This window comes from Pyxicephalus adspersus, chromosome 5, assembly GCF_032062135.1.
Source record: "Pyxicephalus adspersus chromosome 5, UCB_Pads_2.0, whole genome shotgun sequence".
In the NCBI taxonomy this organism is placed as follows: Eukaryota; Metazoa; Chordata; class Amphibia; order Anura; family Pyxicephalidae; genus Pyxicephalus; species Pyxicephalus adspersus.
In genome coordinates, this window is record NC_092862.1 from 131827154 (window position 1) to 131844218 (window position 17065).

Below are 17065 nucleotides of genomic sequence, written 5' to 3' on the forward strand. Positions count from 1 at the left end.
CATTAATAATCTGCACCATAAATGTTGCTAACTATTGATCGAAATCCCCCGTGTCGATGCAAATCCATCTTGAAGTCCCAGCCTTTCATGTAGGCAGGAGCAGGGGCCCTCTATTGGGCTCGACCCCCAATGTGTCTGCTAAAAAAAAGAGAAGAAGCCCATATAGGCAAAGTGTGCTGATGGCTGTTCTGCCTGTCACCATTACCCCCAAAATGATGGGCAGATCTCTGCAACAAAAGCTGGAGAATATGGAAAGATAGAGAGCAGAAAGTCCCTGACATTCCATAGGACCTCCAAACTATGGGACCCTGTCATCCCCTCCCAAATCACCTAGACCCTCATGGTTGTAGATTGGTCAGATTCTTTGCTGGGGCCTTCCTATAGTCTGCAAGCTTTATCATTTTCTAATGTCTACTTTCAATGGCTGCTATTCCCTCTATTAAGGAAAAGCAGGCTCAATCCATCCACTGACTGGTGGAAAAAAATACAGCTCAGGTCACAAACAGAAGCAATGACAGTACACACAGCCTGCATCCAGATGTATAGCATTTATTTTATTATCTAGGAATCCTTTCAATTAATTCACCTTGAAACATAAAAATAATATAAGATGGTGAATTGCAGCATTTAAAAGGACTATTCCTTGAAGATTTAGTAAACCCCTTCTGCCTTGCCTGTAGATGTATAGATCACATTCACATACGGCGTATAGTAGACGCTCTGCGTTCATTCTATAGGAATCATTGTTCATCTCAGGCTGTCTGATATGTCGCTCCATAGCCGTGGCGTTGCTGTATCAGGTTGTCGGTCCTGGTTTGGCTTCTGTACGTCTGATCCGGATTTTTTTTTCCTTTTTTTTTTTTTTTGCAAGGGAGCATAAAAGCCCAAAGCCAGCTTGTCTTACATCTGCTCCTATAGGCAGATCTGCTCTCAAGACTTCCTACCTGATGTCCCCTCATTAAAATTGCCAATCCATTTAAAATGTCAAGAGAGGAGCGACTGCAAAACACAACTGTAAATGTAGAACCTTAATTACCTACTTAAAAAAAAGCGTACATTGGACAAAAAAATTGCCTTTTAAAAGCGCCTTAATGAAAGCAAAATGTATGTATTTTATAAAGCTCGGAGATATTTCATGAATTCTCTGCTTTTCTTTTTTTTTCTGACCCAAAACTCCTTCTGCGCCCGTCCTGAAAAAATGTATTACAATTCACATTTTCTGCTCAGTCGAGAAGCAGAAAACCAAATTCCTCTTTCTATATATTATATAAAATATAATTGTGTGTGCGTGTTGGTGTGAGTCATAAAGAAGCTGATTAGAAAAAAAAAAGTAGTTGGGAGGAAAGAGTGTTTGGGCCAATGTGGGAAGTTCAGAGCTAGCGACCAGATGAAAGGGAGCTGCGCAAAAATTGTCCGTGCTCCTTTTATTGTGCGCACAGCGCAGTGGCTCCTTTTATTGTGCGCACAGCGCAGTGGCTCTTCTCCCTATAGCGCAGTGGCTCTTCTTTCTTTAGCGCAGTGGCCAGCAGACTTGGGGCTACTAAAGACAAGAGAAGCCTGCTAGCTTCTCTCTTTTTTATCTTTCTTGTTTCATTTTCGAAATTGTGCATATTTGTGCATTCTTTCCGGAGTGTGTGATGTCACAGCTTCTCTGCAGCGCAAATACTCAGCACCGGTGCGCCGGGCACCACTTCTAAGCAAAATATTTGCAGAGAGGGGAAAATCATGCAAGGGAAATGGTAAGTCTTCTGATTATCTATCAGTGGAACTTTAATATTTTATTATATTACCCTATCAATCTATATATCTATACCTATCCATATAGTGTGTATATATTAGGATATTGCAATCTATTGGAAAAAAAGGGAAAAATTGTAAAATAAAAGGCAATGTCGGCACACATAGGTTGTATATTTCCATGGCAAGATTTATATAGTAAAATGGTAAAATAGGTTATTTACTTTAGGAGGGGAGGTGGCAGTATAAGAGTATGCTAATTAGCCGGAGATTTTTTTGGAGGGGGGGGAGAAGGGGTGGAATATCAATTTTTATTGCATCACCTGTCAGGAGTGTCCAATCAGCGTTGGCTTTAGGGGAATTAATTGATGAAGGTGTCTCCGGACAGACTCACTATACTGTGTCATTTTATTTGGAGCTAAAGCAGCGGCGGGAAGTGCTGCTTGGTGTCGCTTGGTCCTTGCAAGCATTCCTGTATTAGCTGGGGCCCCTAACCAATGGAACCAGGGGCTTTAAAGGGACCCAGGTACTGGGCATCGCAAGCTCTGCCTTGAACAATGGAGATCTAGTTTTTTTTATTGCCCCCCCCCCCCTTTCTGAACACACTGGAGAAGCTCCTTCTGTGGCTTTAAGATCAGTATGCATTGCCTATTCTTGGATATACACGAACATAGAGAGATAGAGGTGACTACAGAGTTTAAGGAGTAATAATAATAAGGAGCCCTTTGTTATTTTTTTTTTTTTTTGTATTCTAGCAGAATGCCTTGAGACTACAAGCCTCAGATCCTCCCCAACCTTCTGGATTTTTTTTTGGGCAATCTATTTGTAGAATTTATTTTTGGGGATGCTATGACACAAGCCATGGAAGACCTGGAATCTGGGTATGAAGTGGTGGATGGAGTCAGGTTGGGCTACCTGGTCATCAAAGGCAAGCAGATGTTCGCCCTGTCCCAGGTCTTCACCGACCTTCTGAAGAACATCCCCAGGACCACAGTGCACAAACGCATGGACCATCTGAAGGTGAAGAAGCACCACTGCGACCTGGAGGAGCTCAGGAAGCTGAAAGCCATCAACTCCATCGCCTTCCATGCGGCCAAGTGCACTCTGATCTCCAGGGAGGACGTGGAAGCTCTCTACACCTCCTGCAAGACTGAAAGGGTCCTGAAGACCAAAAGGAGGAGCAGAACCCTGCCAACAAAGGAGCTGCCTGGGGAGCCCCCATCCCCCGACCCTTTCTCTGAATTTTGGAAGGAGAACAAAGTTTGGCTGGGGTTGAATGAGACCGGCCAGCCAATGAAGAGAAAAGCTTTTGCTGCTCGGGACTTGCTACCGGCGGCCGATCTACCTCACTTTTTAAGTCAATACACTGGCCGTGGCTACCCCGGGCTCCCCAGGTCGCCTTGCAAAAGCCCCCTAGACTATGAAACTGCCCAGATCCCCGGGGAATGTGTGGGAGCTTTCCCCAGCAGCCTGCCTTATATCCGGGGAGTTCTGTGCAGCAAGCACCCTGCTTATTACTACCACCCCCATCATCATCATCATCACCAGTCGGCCATCGCCCATACCAAGCTAGGAGGCTTCACTTACAGGTACAAGAGGAAAAGGACTTCTTCGGGCAAGGATCCGTTCCGGGGCGAGCTCTTCTTCATCCCCAAACCCTACAGATCCAAAGGAGTATGCTTGGAAAGGGTGCACCTGGTCAATGGCTTCTGCCCGCAACACCTGGGCGCGCTGCAAGACAGCTACACCAGCGATTCGGAATCCAGCTCGGCCAACGATTCTGATTTCGGCTCCAGCCTGTCCAGCAGCAGTAACAACTCTTCGGACGAGGAGGAGGAAGAAGAGGAGGAGGAGGAGGAAGAGGGAAGCCTGTCTGACTCCACTGAGGTCAGCTCAGACGAGGAGAGCTCCTCCGAATCGGACAGCAGCTCGGTGTCCAGCCAGGTGTCGGTGGAGAGTATTCGTTTCCGCAGGACCAATTTTTCCAGCAAGCTCCCCCAGCAGCCCCTATACCAAGAGTCCATTTCCCCCAACCCCAGGGCTGCTTCTGCTGCTCACTGTGATATCAAAACTGAAAGCCAAGACTGGAGCCAGCAGGGCTGGGGAAGCAGGGCCCCTGGGAGCTGCCCTGCAGACCCCCTCCCTGACCCCAGAGCCCCATACCCATCCCCTGGATTCTCTTCTTCTCATGCAAAAAGGACTGAGCCTGCCTGCCTTCCAGAGGGGGGCTCTGCATCTAGCCCAAAGAAAAACAATGCATTCCCACAACAAAGAGTACACAAGGAGGCAAAGCCATGCCTTCAGCCACCCCTCAGCCAGTGTTTGGGAAGAAGCCCCCCCAGGTCCTCCAGCTATATCTCAGAAGAGAACACGGACAGGGGTGTCAGGGCTGCAGAATCAGACAACCTCCCTGCAGACCCCAGGCAATCTTTAGACAGGGGGGACCCATGCACTGATCTACCTTTTCTGCACACAGTCAAAATCAAAATCGAGGACAGCAGCGAGGAGTATGAGCTAGCAGCCCAGCCTAAACTCAGCCATGAGTGCAATGTCGCCAAGGACGAGGATGACAGCGACTGTAAAAGGCAAGGGGCTTCTTTAAAAGTCGACCGGCAGGATGTTGGGTGCACTGATGATGATCCTCAAACCACTTCGCAGAATCTGCTGACTCCCAGCCAGGCCTCTCCATGCACTTTAGGCACAGCCAAGAAGCCTGAGGACGGAGATTACAAATATGGTGCTAAGGTCAGGAAAAATTACAGGACACTGGTGCTAGGAAAAAGAGCCGCTTTGCAGTCACCACCGCCAACCACCAGCAAGCCAAATCAGAAATCAGCCAGGAGCCCACGACCCCCAGGTAAAAGTGCATTTTATGAAAGGACACTGGATGCTTTGACAGTGACCAATAGACGCAAAAGGTTAGCCAACAATGTAGCATCTACAGTTAAGAGACCTTTTAATTTCATGGCAAATTTCCCCAGTCCACCATCATTGATTATTGGCAAAGACGGAGATCTAGTCCCTGCCTACTCCTTAAAAAGCACAAAGGACTGCTTCCCACCCCACAAGGCCCATCCTATCTGGAAATGGCATTTGGGTGGAACTGCTATACCTCTTCCTCCTAGTCACAAATTCAGGACATTTCAATCATAACACTTTTTTTTAATTCTGTGGGGAATTTATTTTTTAAACAATTTTTTTTTTTATATCTATTATTATTATTAATTATTATTTTTTTTTTTTTGTTGGAAATATTTGACTTGACATCTGGTGGAGAAGGAAATTGAATGAATTTTCACTTGCAATAAGGATTTTTTTTTCTGGCTACATTCCTCAGACTACTCAGTGCTTAGAGACACAAAATAACCCCTGGTCTTGAATGGAAGGTGTTTATTTTATTTTAGGTTTTATAACATTTTTCAGTCTTAAAAAAAAAAAAACAGCCGGTACCTCAATCTATCTACAACACACAACTGTTAAAAAAAGGTGTCTCAACAATAATTAAAGTGGATCTGATTCTTTTTTTTTTTTACTACAGGAGTCATCTCAACCCTGTGTTGTGTTGACTTCAAATATTCTGTTAATAAATAAATAGAAATATTTGTGAATCTGATTGGATCAATCAAGTTAACCCATGCTGGGGTTAAAATGACTTCCTTAGTAAATAAGCCTTTTGAATATCAGAAATATGAGCCATTGCATTTTCTGCACTAGATTTTGTAAAGTCAAAGTCTAACTGTTTTAATTGGTTGCACAGTAGGGGACATCTCTTAATTATATTGTGGCAGTTTTTTTTATAATTCGATTTTTTTTTAAATCCAATAGCAGTTGCACTTATCTCACATTTTCTGGACTGGAACATTTTTTTTAAGGTCTAGGCCTTGGTAAAAATAAGCTGCCTCATCAACTGGTGAAATAAATACTGTCTTTTGTATTTTGACAAATGCTGTCTTTTTATTATTATTGTTATTACTTTTTTTTACCTGCACAATAAGACTTGAGTAGCTAAATACCACCAATTGTATCCAAAGGTCTCTCTGTTTCATGTCACTCTAGTAAATAAATCTTGTGACTTGGCCTGAGAGAAATCCACTTAAAAAACCCTGCAAAATATAAATATATTGTGGCTTCGAAAGAGAAGTGAAAAATAAAAAATATATATATTATGACTGTGCAGATGAAGGGATAGACACAGCTGTAAATGTGACAGAGCGAGTACTTGTGTTGATATTGTGATTGCCATTTTTTTTTTGTTATTATTATGTCTTTGTTGTTTTTATTTTTTTCCTTTTGCTAGAAAACCCCAGCCATTAACGTTGTGATACGCAGCATTATACATTGTAGCTCTAAACTTGAATGGTCACCACAAACCTGATTAAAACAGGAGCATTACTGCACATGACAATCAGAGACGGCTCTCTGCCTTTTGCACTTATAAACTGAACTAGGTAAATACTGTAGGGAGCAGTCACTGTGTACTTTTTTTTTCTTGTGTAATGTTGTGTTGACAGCAGTAAATCAAAATAAGCGATGGAAATTTGCACTGTTGAAAAGCATGTTTCACCTTCTTTTTTTAAATTAAAAAGAGAAAAAAAAAACACTGTTTTCTTAAAAAAAAAGATTCAGTAAACCCTGAATTATTGCAGCATTGATTGCTAATGGGGAAAAGGGGGGGGTGTTTTTTTGTCTGGTATTTTTCTTTTTTTTTGCAGGGGGGAGGAGGGGTTGGAGTTGACTTTCTTATAACTAAAGAAGGGAGATGTAATCATTTTGTATTAAACTGTGTTGGTATACAATTCTGAAGCGGTGTTTTTATGCAGGTACTTTTCTCAGTGGAATTAAAAGAAAAGAGAAATAAACATTGCACAATTGTCAAGGCCCCTTTAAATTCTTGTGACCTATAAAAAATGGCAATATACAAGGTATTTTATAATGAAAACCATGTGTCTGGCTACTTTATAGGAGTTCAGCCTGTCTGCTGTTATTAAGTTGCATTGTCTAATTGAGAATCTATAAAATGATACACTGATCAATATGGGAAGTTTACTTTTTGCTGCATGGCCTAGTCAGCTCACTGCTGTTATATGGGGGTCCTAATACATCTCTATGATCATGTAGGTTTCTTTGTCTGGAAATATTCAGACATGAACTGGTGTCAGTTTACAGTGACCACGTGTCTACAATTCTTCAAAATAAAAATATAATCCAAAAAGTTGCTGAACTCATATGTAGAAATATAAATTGATGTTACTAAATGTTGGTTGGGTTCAAAGTATCAAAATAATTACATTGCAATGATGATACAATTTTCACAGGTCACAGTTATTTTATTGCAACTTAATGTAGGCTATCAGCAAGTGTTTAAACCAGCCTTGGTAACATATTTAAACAAATTTCAGGTCAGCATTGTGCCCATGGCCCAGTGTTTGTGTAGGCACAGAGATTATTGAGAGCAAAAGAAGATTAAAAGAAGGCATGGCCAGGCAAGCAGCCTTATCAATTCCAAACTTGTGCAAAGTCTGAAAACACAGGAATGCTTGCTGTATACAAGGAAGATTTGGGTAGAAATAGACTTTCACCATTATTAAGTTAGGAATATAAATTCTGGCCCAGGCACAGCAGTGGTCTGTAGTTTCAGTTTCTGAATGCATAGCAATGAGCAGGCCTTGTGTGCTATACATGCATTCCTCGCTATATGGAGCTTTCTATTCACCTACAATGACATGGGGAGGCCTGCTTTGTCAGCACAAATGCACATGAATAGCCTAAAGTATTGCTAAATTCGGAAATAACATTTTACAGACTTGCAAATGACTTTATTTACTCATGTACAGAGAGAGAAAAGAGAGGAAATGATAATTGATTTGTAGAGAAAAGTCCAGGGGAGGTGAACAATGCTACACTTTATTGTACATATATTGTACATATTGTATATTCTTCATATTTTGTGGAATATTGTTTGTTTTAACTAAACAATGAATGTGGGATATAAAAAAAGGTATAGTCTGACAGACTCTGGCCACAATCAGACACTGGTAAACAGTGTCTTAATATTGTGTGTGCTTACTTATCTGTTTTTCTCTTTGGTGGTAAATGTGTTAATATATACTTTTATGCATATATATATATATATATATATATATATAAATATATATTTGTGTGTGTGTAGATATGAAAAGAGTTATACTTATTTCCAAAAATCAAAAATTCCAGTAGAAATTTTAAACCTTGAATATGATGTGTATAGAATTATTTTTGCTAACTTAAATTTAAGTGCTATTTGCACTAGAGCTGGTATGTAATTTATATATTGTACGTTGCAACAATTAATTGGTGAACCGGAAATGATATTCAGTCTGGCTCTGTACTGCTTCATCTGCTTTTAAAAATAAAACAGACTTAGGGCTTTTCTTGCATTGCAACCTTTTGTAGGTTGTTACCTGTAAATTGTAGACCGATGACAGGACATTGGAAAGGAAGGTACATCCTCACAATGGTGCACATACCTGAATATTGTGCCCCACATTGGTGTACACCAGATTACTGTGTAGCGCATACACTATATATATATATATATATATATATATATATATATATATATACATATACATAAATATATACACTGGTATACACATACCCCCTGACATTGGTGTATACACTTGAGTACTTGTAGCACACAGCCCCACACTGACATACACATCAGAGTATTGTGCAGCAGGGAGTGTACTGTTCCCTAAGGGCTGGCTGGGACCTGTAGTTTACCATCTGTCAGGAAACCTGAACTTGGGGAAAAAAATAAGATTCTAAAGTATCAAGACTAAGAAAAAAGTATTATGTTTTAACAGTGGAAAGTCTAATTTCGTAGATAAAATGTTTGGTGGTTGGTGTGTATTTGTAAATTTGTATAGGTGCTTGGTGCTCTGAATTAGCCACATTGGCCACATAGAATGATTTTCCTAAGACTAGGCCCCTCTGTCTCTTTGCTTTTCAGACTCGCTAGCTTTAAAAGACCTGAGATGTTATGCATGGAGCCTCACAATAGGGGTTGGGGGGGACTGACAGGCTTGTGTGTCCGCTGCAGGGCAGATATCTATTGCTTTCTCCATCTCCCCTTCCCCAACAGCAGCTTCAACCATACAAAGGAAAATAACCCAGGCCTGGCCCTGGAATGCTGGCTGCTCTCTCCTATGTATCCTCTGATAAGGTCTAATATCCTGTCCATCACATACCTGCCTTTCTTCCCTCTGCATTCTGCAGACTGCTTATGATTTGATATAGAGGGCAGATAGAGGAAGAGTTTGACATGCTGTATACACACCGCCTGTTTCATTACAAACATGGTTACTCTCATCCTGCCCATCACTAAGCACTGCTTCCCTCCAAAGCTACTATTTCCTCTTTTATTTCATTACAATCTATTGGAACTACACTTTTATATGGTTATGACATTTAAATACAAGTTGTAAGCATATGCCATTAAAAGCATGTAAAACCAGGCTGCTGGTTGCAAGGGGTCATGGTGGCAAATTCACTAAAGGGTTAATCTGTAAATTTAGCCCATCAAACATTTTTAAGAGCAAGATGTAAAAATATTTTGCAAAGATGGTTAAATCATTGATGCTAATTTCATGAATCACATTGCTTTCCGGTTTATTAAGATAAGAAAGAGAGAGTGTATGCACAAACACATATTTTCTAATATATATATATATATATATATACACACATATATATATAATATGTATGTATATATATATAATATGTACATGCTCAATCTATATAATATATAATTCCTATACTAAAGATTCAAATCTATATAATATATATTTCCTCTACTAAAAACTCCTGTGTTTGTTAAGCATTTCAGCAATGAAAGCAAAGCAATTATGAGCACTGGTCAGCAAAATATATTCTATCTCCATATATATATATATATATATATATATATATATATATGTAAGTATACTGTGTATACTGTATATGAAAAATCTTTTATATGCATTAGTATATATACAAATTTTAAAGTTGATTTTTTATTTGTTAAAGTGAATGTGAAGAGTTTGGGGTGTTTGCAGTGTAGCTTTAAGAAGGCTGAATGCTGCAAAATTAACACACACAAAGTAGCCATAAAATGGTAATTTTTTTAAGAACCATTGTCTACCATTCAGGTTCAGGGAATTACATAAACATTATCCCTAGTTTTATTTTTGCAGTAAACAATGGCCAGTATAAAACTGACTCATTTAGTAATTCAAGGCCATTGTCTTAATCAGTGACATATGGAGAGTGTCCATGGCATTCTCACTATTGCAAATTAAAGGCAATATTGATGAACATGGTACAGAAGGAGAGTTGGATTATGCATATTGCACAATGTACAGTAAGGAGGTCTTGGAGGCTCAGAGCGGTTTACCAAGAAAGCAGCAAAGCTTGTTTATGTCTGTCCACCGCAAGGCTGTAAAGTTGTGTGAAATTACTCACTGGTGTCTTAAAGAGCACCTAATTTCTAATAAATAGGCCTGGCTTTGTAAATGGCTTTATGATGTTGTTCCCTGTTAATTGTTGAGAAAATCCCCATTGTTGTCCCTGAAAGGCTTTAGAGTCCAATGTGGTCCCTTGCAGTAATCAGGGGCCATTAAATGACCACTGTAAAATGCTTTTTTTAAAAAAAATGGGATTACATATGGGTGACCTGACCGGCTTTGCTGACTCTCCTAAATGTGGGATGCTCCCTCCTGGAAATTAAAATGTTCAATGTCTTGAGAGAAGTAAACATGCAGCCTTCCATTGTGCCTGACACCACGTACATATAGTGCTAGCAGACTGTACAACTCAGGGGACACGCTGCTGAAAATGACACAACACAAATGCAACATTTTCCATCTGAGATCAGTCAAATATATCAGGTCCCTATATACATCATTTTTAAATTGTATATGTTTATTTTTTTTATTTTGGGATGTACCTTATAACAGCAGTTGGGGAAAATTTAAATAAAAATTGCACTGATCACCCATAGCAATGCAAAAGCCACTAAATGAAGTCCTGCTCCTAAAATTGTTTTTATGGTCACTTTGCACAAATTAGATTCTCAAATCAAACAGGTCAATCGGTGGCTTATCCATTGAAAGCCAATGGCCAGCATGTGGTAACTACTACTCCCAGCATGCACCAACATACTGCCATGACACATTGGGTTTTCTAGCAGTAGGGTCTCAGCTGATTACTTTCAGTGTGAGAGGGTGCAAATCCTCACCAAGGTCCAAGAACAAACGCCTGATTGTCAGCCCAGTTAGATAGTTCTCAGTTCTAGCCATCACCATCACCCAAAAATATCCCATATCATAAAAGCTAAAACACATTATTAAAGGAAAGGGGAAAAAACCACATCCATCACTATGTTTACATACGGCAAGGCTAGTAAAATATAATTCTAATCATAAACAGAAGTCACTGAGGAACTTGGCAACTTTATATAATTATGAACATAATAAAGTAGTGAAAACACAACATTATCACTCCTCCTCCCCATAACAAAGAAGTCCTAATTGTCAGGCCTCCCAGTGCTGCTGGGGCAGTGACAACTTATTACAACACGCCTCAAATACTCAGGCTAATGTGCTAAAGGAGTTCTGAATATTCACTCAAAATTAGTGTACTTTAGAAGCCAATCATGTCATAAGCTGCTGCACAATATTATCTTGTACTTATATATCACCAACTTATATAGATGCGATTCCCAGGGTCATGGGGTTCCTCATGGGGTTCACAATCTAATGTCATAAACACATGATTTGGTATTGTAAAGGGTACACGATTATATGGTATAACAGTAGGTACATAGATATTACAGCAGGTATATGATGGGGTATTACAGTGGTTACATGATTAGATATTACAGTAGGTAAACGATTGGGTATTACTGTAGAAAAAATAGGGTATAGCAGTAGGCACATGACTGAGTGTTACACTACATACATTATTAAGAGTTGCAGTTGGTACATGATTGGGTATCACAGTTCGCACTAGGTATTCCAGTAGGCAGATGGTTGGGTATTGCAGTAAGCACATTATTGGGTATTCCAGTAAGCACATGGTTGGGTAGTATAGTAGGCACATGAATAGGTATCTCAGTAGGCACATGGTTTGTTATTGCAGTAAATACAAGATTGGGTATCGCAGTAGGCACATAACTGGGTATTATAGTAGGCCTATGGTTGGTATTGCAGTAGGCACATGGTAGGGTATCACAATAGGCACTTGATTAGGTAATCCAGAAGGCACCTGGTTAGATACTGCAATAGGCACATTACTGGGTATTGCAGTAGGCACATGGTTGGGTATTGCAGTAGACACATGAATAGGTATCGTAGTAGGCACATGAATGGGTATCGTAGTAGGCACATTATTGGGTATTATAGTAGACACATGAATAGGTATCGCAGTAGGCACATGGTTAGGTATCCTAGTAGGCACATTATTGGGCATTACAGGAGTTACAGCAAGAACTTTCTTTTTACATAAAGTGAATCTGTACCCCACTATGAAGGCTATCATTGGTCATGGGATTCATTCTGTACAAGTCCAGGTGAATGTGAAAATAAAATAAATCAGCCTCGTTAATTGTATCTTGCCATCCCCCAGCAATATCTCCTTGCTCCTTGAATAGAAGCAGCGATTAGAGAGATTCTTGAGTTCAAAGTACGCGCTATATAAGAAGCAGCGTTAACTATTAACCCTCCATTGTCCACCCCGCGACCCTCCCCCAGCTCTTCTATTCCAGGCACCAAATATTCGAAGCGATGTTGACTCGGAATCGATCAAATAATGAGAGAGATAGCCCAGGAGCAGACTGATAAGGACAGGTCCACCGTCTGAAAATGGAGCTTGCTTGTCAATAGATGGAGGTAGAAAAATGAAGGAATCCAGCAAACGTTAACCCTTCTCTAACACTTTTATTTTTTTATTATTTTTACTTTATTTTATTTATTTTTGTTAGCTACAAGTTATATTCATGTGTCATGTAGTTGAATGGTAATCACGGTAATTTCTGTTTTATTTTAGTAAAATAGAGATAAAATCACCCCCTCCAGTGCTAAGATGGCCTGGCAGATAAGGGGTTAACCCCTGGCTTTCCTTTCCCTTCCACTTTGATTAACGCGCATGCAGGCGATGTAGGGAGCCCGAGAGGGACTCACTTCCCTCAAAACAGGATGTTTCCATCAAGCAGTGTGTGATTTTCCCCAAAGAGTTCCCTGCTTGGTTTATTTGGGAAAGCCTACACGTGAACCCTCATCCTTCACCTTATTTAGGGTCACTCATAATTGTTTTCTAATATTTGCCGGTTTCCTCCGCAGATTTTCAGCCTTGTAAGGGAGTGTTCTCCCAAAAAAAAGGAAAGAAAAGTAAAAAAAAAAATAAAAAAAAAAGACTACAAAATAAGGCCTCCGTTTTCACAAAATAAGGCTTTGGGGGAGAACAAAGCTCAAGTGAAATTACAATTTTTAGCACATTCTTTTATTATGCGTTTGTTGGTGTGTTGCAGTATTATATCTAAAATAAAACCACATCTACTCAACTATTTACAAAATAAAACATTTATAAAATACACAACTCAGAAAGTTACACTGAGAGGCAAGATTGGTGGGTTAAAATTACATTTTGAGTAGATTGTTTTATTATGCTTTTTTTGTGGGTTGTATTCTTATGTTTAAGATCACAGCTCCTTCACATTTACAAAATAAAAAACATTTAATAATATTAAAAATGTGTTTTGAAAGGTTCACTTTGTGGAGCATCAGATTATTAAATATTTTGTATAGGTTGTTTTATTCTGCTTTTGTTGGTGTGTTGTAGTTTTATGTCTAGAAAGGTTAATATGGTCCCCAGCCATTTACAAAATAAATAATTTTGAAAATATAAAATAGAGAAAGGTAGGATCTGATAGGAAGCTGGTGCATCAGATAAGATATACATTTGATCTGTTGTTATAGTTTTGTAGGTGGGTTGCATCACAATAGGATTGCTGCTTTTCAACCATTTAGTAATTACAATAAAATAATAAATACAGAATATTACAATTTGGTAGACTGATGTTTTGGGGGTAAATCAGAAAAAAAAGTTCAGTTACAATATAAGGTTTGATGTACTATTATACCTTTGTAGGTGGATTGTAATATTATGTCCACAATAAGATCACTGCTTATCAAGCATTTCTGAAATGCAACAATAAAACAATACAATGTTAAATATATATAATATACTGAAGGCTACAATTTGAGAGGTTGGTCTTTGTGGGTCATCAGAAAATATATAAAGCTCACTTACAACTGCATGTGGGTTATATTATTATCATAAGTCTGGTATGCTGTTATGGCCTAAAATTTTATCAACGCTCTTCAACCTTTCAGATAATAAAACATTAAAGGGAAAATATGAAATCCAAAAAGTTAGTTAAGGGGTTGTATTATTTATAGCTTGTATTATTATGCGATTGCTGGTGGGGTTGTTATGTCAATGTTCTTATGTCAATAATACCACCACTCATCCTGAACAATTTACAGGATATAACAATGAAGAAAAAAAATATGTAATACAGAAGAATACAATCTGAGAGGCTGAATTTGTGTGTGTGTCTGTGGGAGTGCACCCAAAAATTAATATGTTACAATAGTAGGTAGGTTGTGTTACTGTGCTGTTGATGAGTTGCATTGGTATGCATATACAATAGGACCCCTGATTTGCAACTATTTAAAAAAATAAATCAATTAAAAAACAAACAAACATTAATACAGGAGGTTACAGTCTGAGAGGCAGTGGTGGTGGGGGCATCAAATAATAAATCACAATTACAAATGTAGGTAGGTTGTAATTTACAAACTATTTACAACATAAAACAGTAAAAAAAAACTGTAATACAGAAGCTTGCAATTTAGGATCCTGAATTTAGTGGTGGTTGGGGTGGGGGCAACAGAGAATACCCCAGTAACAATTGTAGGTAGGTTGTATTATAATGTTATTGTTGATAAGTTGTATTACTATGTCTAAAATAAGACCACTGCTCCCCAACTGCAAAAAAAAAAACTGTAATACAGAAGCTTGCAATTTAGGATCCTGAATTTAGTGGTGGTGGGGGTGGGGCAACAGAGAATACCCCAGTAACAATTGTAGGTAGGTTGTATTATAATGTTATTGTTGATAAGTTGTATTACTATGTCTAAAATAAGACCACTGCTCCCCAACTGCAAAAAAAAAAAACTGTAATATAGAAGCTTGCAATTTAGGATCCTGAATTTGGTGGTGCTTGGGGTGGGAAGTGGCCACAGAGAATAACCCCAGTAACAACTGTAGGTAGGTTGTATTATAATGTTATTGTTCATGAGTTGTATTACTATGTCTACAAAAAGACCACTGCTCTCAACTGCATAAAAAAATGTGAAATCTGAATTATTATTAAACAGCTTTTATATATTGACAACATATTACGCAGCGCTGTACATTATATAAGGGTTGCAAATGACAAACAGATACAGACAGTGACACAGGAGGAGGAGAGGACCCTGCCCCGAAGAGCTTACTATCCAAGGAGTAATTACAATCTGAAAGGTTGAGTTTGGGGGGAATAGAAAAAAAAGTTTGGTTATAATACAATATTGACTAGGTCTTTGTATGATCCCTGTGCTTGTATTAATAAGTCTTGCATAAGGTATCCTCAGAATCTGGTTGCTATTCTCCCTAAATAAAATGTAAAAATATATACAGTTATCCACAATTTAGGGGCTGAGACTTGAGGAGGGGGTGACCAGAAAATACACCTCACCCTGAAATGTTGGGTGGGTTATGATATAATCCCAGTGGTTGTGTGTTGTCTTATTATACTATGTACTAGGCCACTGTTTTTCCCTTTCCTTACCCATCTACAAAATAAACTTGTATGATAATGATCTATAGAAAATGACAATTGGAGTGGATGAGGTTTGTGGAAGGGTGGTGGTGATGGGATGGTGGTGGGGTGATGGAAGGAAGGAGGGGAGAGCACAAAATACAGGCCACATGAAATTAAAATACAATTATTGGTTAGTTATTTAATACCTTTCGTGGGTTGTACTATTATGCCTTAAATTAAACCACTGATCATCACAGGAGGTTTTCTATCCCTTTATGAAAAAAAAAAAAAAGAAAAAGGAAAGCAATATGATGCACACAAATCTTCAATGCCAGGGGCTGATTTGGTGATGTTAATGCTGGATTGGCTGTGTTTCCCTTTAAAAGTGTATTTTAAAAAAAATACCCGGTTGGGCATTTAAAGTAAATAGGGGGTCAGGGTAAAAATTACCTTTTTCCTAAACCCTTTTAATACCCAGTTTTGTAATGTTTGTCAATATTATCGGGTTGCCTAGCTCACATTTTGGAGAATTAATGAGCAGCAAAAACTCGTGCAAGGTCTGGGGGGAAGATGAAGGAAGCATTGGGGCAATAATAAATGAATACAAAATGAAATAAAACAAATCTTAAAAAGTAACAAAGTATCTTGAAATAAAATCATGCGAAGTTTCAGGCGTGGGAACTTTTTTTTTTGTGGACGAATTGCTACAAAGCGTTTCTAATTTATATCCGGGATAACACACCTCATATATAACGTGTGACATGTTCGTGGTATATTTAATATAACCGAGGAGTATCCTTTTAAAAATGCCTGCGTTTATTTATGTGTTTATTTTTTTAACGCCAGGATGTAGCTCTCCCAGCGCGGATTTGCTGCTTTTCAGTACACAGCTATCTTTGCTTTGGGAATATGTTGTAATAGGGAAAGTATTTGCACTCGCAGCCTGCTGCATGCTGAACCTTCAATGAACCCTCTTACAGTTCTGTGTCTGCGGAGAATTTCAGTAAAATATATCAGTGTGTACAGGAGAAATAAAAAAGCATGACGCTAGTGGTTGCGTCAGAATTAGCGGCTTTTTGCGCAATCTTTGCGTCTCCTGGAAATCCTAAGGGATGTTCCAGAAATGTGGCAGATGCATTAAAAAGCAGCAAACGATGAGAAATAAGTTCAGCAGAAGGCTAGAAGCAGACTCAGATGAAGCCGTAGTTGTAGCCGAAGCTAACCAAGAGCTGGCTGAACAAAACTCCGCTCTTCCTATCCAAAACCGGCGATATTGCGCACCAGGAGCGTCACCGGTAGCGTTAGCGTCAGCTATGATTAGCGATAATTCTCATTCTAATTGTAAACATTAATAAATGCTCAATAAAACGTCACTAGGTGGAAATTCAGCGCCTTTATTTGCATCACGATAGAGCGAAAAGGCAAAAGTTTCTTTACAAAAGG

The 17065-nt window shown here is 39.0% G+C and overlaps 1 protein-coding gene and 1 long non-coding RNA gene across 5 annotated transcripts in view; one reads left to right on the forward strand and one right to left on the reverse strand.

Moving 5' to 3' along the window:
- Positions 1-533: 533 nt before the first annotated feature.
- On the reverse strand, positions 534-3462 carry LOC140331599 (uncharacterized). The gene is made up of 2 exons (XR_011920952.1): positions 3325-3462; positions 534-1012 (listed from the first exon to the last, which is right to left on the reverse strand). It is a non-coding gene; the product is annotated as an uncharacterized lncRNA (long non-coding RNA).
- The window catches only part of SKIDA1 (SKI/DACH domain containing 1), a 20933-nt gene continuing 5188 nt past the window's right edge, over positions 1321-17065 (forward strand). Inside the window, exons 1-3 of one of the 4 annotated variants that reach the window (XM_072412745.1) lie at positions 1321-1443; positions 1474-1739; positions 2493-5903. In XM_072412745.1, the coding sequence (XP_072268846.1) occupies positions 2587-4890 (2304 nt within the window). In that variant the 5' untranslated portion in view covers positions 1321-1443; positions 1474-1739; positions 2493-2586 and the 3' untranslated portion in view covers positions 4891-5903. Of the gene's footprint in view, positions 1740-2492; positions 5904-6034; positions 7210-17065 lie in introns of those variants that run through there. The other 3 variants (XM_072412748.1, XM_072412746.1, XR_011920951.1) reach the window with 3 other exon arrangements.